Here is a 2,782-nt window from a genome sequence, read left to right on the forward strand (position 1 = left end):
AGTCTTTTGACCCTTTCCCTTTAAAAAACGAAGGACTTAAAAGGATTTATATGCCAACGATATTACAGCTCTTTATCTTTAAAATGCTTTTTTGTGGGATACTATACCTTCAAAATTAACCGAGTTATGGTAAAAAAACCAATGACATTTTTCGGAGCAAAATAGGCTTTATCATTTTTGGAGCAAAGTTTCGTGTTCATTGTAAGCAGGGTCGTCCTCTATGATATTTGTTAGAGCTGGGTCGATGACATTTTGTAGTAAATCCAAGTACATATCGCCTGTCAAATTTCCAGGAAGGAAAAAAGGACCTACAATGGAATTTCCAAAAATACCTGCCCATACATTCAACTTCTGGAGGTGTTGGGAGTGTGTCTCATGGAAAATCTTTGGATTGGTATCAGCCCAGTAACGACAATTATGGCGATTCACTAAACCATTCAAGAAGAACGTACACTCGTCCGAAAAACACACATTAAAGAGGAAATTATCGTTTATCGCTCGTTCAGTCATTATTTCGCAAAATTGCAAACGACGATCAAAATCGTCTTCATTTAGCTCTTGCACTAGCCGAATCTTATAAGGATGGAATTTGTATTTTTTTAATATTCGTTGGACACTTGTACGACTCACTCCTGTCGCAGTAGCCAATTGCATTGTACTCAGCGTACTATCCATTGCCACTTGCCCCAATACCGCTATTTCCGTAGGTTCATTTAGTACCGGATTTTCAACCTGCCTCTTTTTGTTATGAACGGAGCCAGTTTCGCGAAATTTGGCCACCAATTCGCGAACAATTTTTCCAGACGCATGTTTCTCAGGATGCCGTTGGTTGAACAGTTCGGCGACCCGATTTCCGCATTCATTGTTTTTGAAAAAAAGCTCAATAATTTCTACTCTTTCTGGAATTGAGTACACCATAATTAATCAATTTAAAAGACTCGGCAGTATTGGTACTCTTCAACTACAAGTCACAAGACAGTTATCTAGCAACTTCTTGTGGCCTATCTAAATACGAAACAAAAAGCGGACAATTTTTTGCTCACCAAAATCAGGCTAAAGAATTCGCAAATCAAAAAAAAAAACAGCGAATTCTTTTGAAGGAATTTACCAAGCTAATACCGTAAGTTTTGAAGTAAAATTAAATCGATTTTCGCATTTCTCGTCAAAAATATTGTTCGTATTTTCAAAGCTGCATATTTTCTAAAATAATGGATCGATTTTCAAAAAGTAAGAATCGATGTATAGAGAATTAAAAGCCCTTTCTAATGACCCCCCACTTGACCCCCATTCCCATTTAAAACAATTTGGGGGATGGCACCCCCGCTTAGGGGGTTGAAGATTTTGCTATGCTTTCTGCGCCAAAAGTTGTCCCTCTCAGAAGCAAACTTTACCTGCTTTTGGATTTTGCCGAAAAGTTCATTACTACCCTGTAATGTCTTGCGGTATGTTTTCGATGGGCTACCCTCATATGTATAACATGTAAATCGGAAGGTTTTGTTTTTACATCTAAAAATTTGTTGTTCGATTTAAAAATGAATGTTTTTGTTATCATTGCTTATAATTTTTTGTCTCCTTAAAATCAACATTTAAAAAACTATAGGTAGATTATTTCAACTGGTTGAATCTGTATTTATTTATTGATCTAATTACATATCTGAAGAAAATCAATCCTATAAATATTTTATATTCCACTTTTCCTTCTAATCCAATTTCTAAGGCTGGGTACACTGGCATACACCCCAGGCCCGTCAGGCCGAGCACAACCCGCACCCCACGAAACGACACCAGTTAACACCCCATTGATGACCATCGGTCCTCCAGAATCATTGGCACAAGCGTCTTTACCTCCTACTTGCCAGTACCCAGCGCAAAACTTTCTCTGAGTTATGACGTTCTGCCCGTAACGGCTCCTACATAGTTCCATGGAGAGAACAGGCACGTGGACGACCTTGAGCCTGTCAGCTAGTGGTCCACCTTCCCAGAGTGCACCCCATCCGGTGACGACGCCGATAGATCCAGGTTTTGGAGGGTTATAACCCGCAGGTGCCAAGATGATGGCTCGAGCCACGCGGATGGTGATGGGTTTGACCAACTGTATCAGAGCAATATCGTAGTCGAGAGTTTGTCTTAAGTAGAGTTCATGGAGGATAATCTTGCGCGCAGGTATGACTTGGCCTCCCTGATTACGCTTGGAGGATCCCGCACGGATGGAATAGGCATCGAACTCGCGAAGGAAACAATGAGCTGCAGAGACGACCCAGGTTGAGGATATGATGGAACCGCCACAGTGGTGGCGACCGTTTCGTTGGACAGAGACGATGTAAGGGTGCTTCTCGATGCTCGAGGGTTCTCCACCGACAATTCTTGGATCTACGTCCAAATCTATTAAGTCGGGTTGGGGCGCACCTAGAAAATAATAGTATAATAAACAATTTTGCGAGAAAAAAAAACTTTAGTCAATTTATTATAACACCCTGTTTCTCTGATTACTTGGATTTTTGCTATCCATGAAGAAATATAAGAATTAATCAAATAAATCCTCGCAGCAAAGGGATAGCCAAAAATCTCTCATCGAAAAAAGCAGATATACCAGGTGGGCGCTGAGGTATCCGAGGTACTTCTTCTATGAATTCTATGACTAATTTTACGCAAAAATGATTCTATTCACTTTCCGAATGGTTCTTGAAATATTTAGTCCAAGCATTATAGAGAAATGCTTACAGAAATTATTACCTGGACAAAAAAAATATGACCGTATAGAAAATTAAATTTTAAATTGAGT

General features: G+C 39.6%; 1 protein-coding gene across 1 annotated transcript; it reads right to left on the bottom strand.

Annotated features, from left to right (window-relative positions):
- Window positions 1-1,601: 1,601 nt before the first annotated feature.
- Window positions 1,602-2,450, bottom strand: LOC111692766 (trypsin-like; the record flags this gene model as incomplete). The annotated part of the gene is made up of 1 exon (XM_023456878.1): window positions 1,602-2,450. A coding segment is annotated over one exon (769 nt), but the record flags the coding sequence as incomplete, so codon positions are not given.
- Window positions 2,451-2,782: the final 332 nt, after the last annotated feature.

This window comes from Anoplophora glabripennis, unplaced genomic scaffold, assembly GCF_000390285.2.
Source record: "Anoplophora glabripennis isolate ALB-LARVAE unplaced genomic scaffold, Agla_2.0 scaffold3336, whole genome shotgun sequence".
Lineage (NCBI taxonomy): Eukaryota > Metazoa > Arthropoda > Insecta > Coleoptera > Cerambycidae > Anoplophora > Anoplophora glabripennis.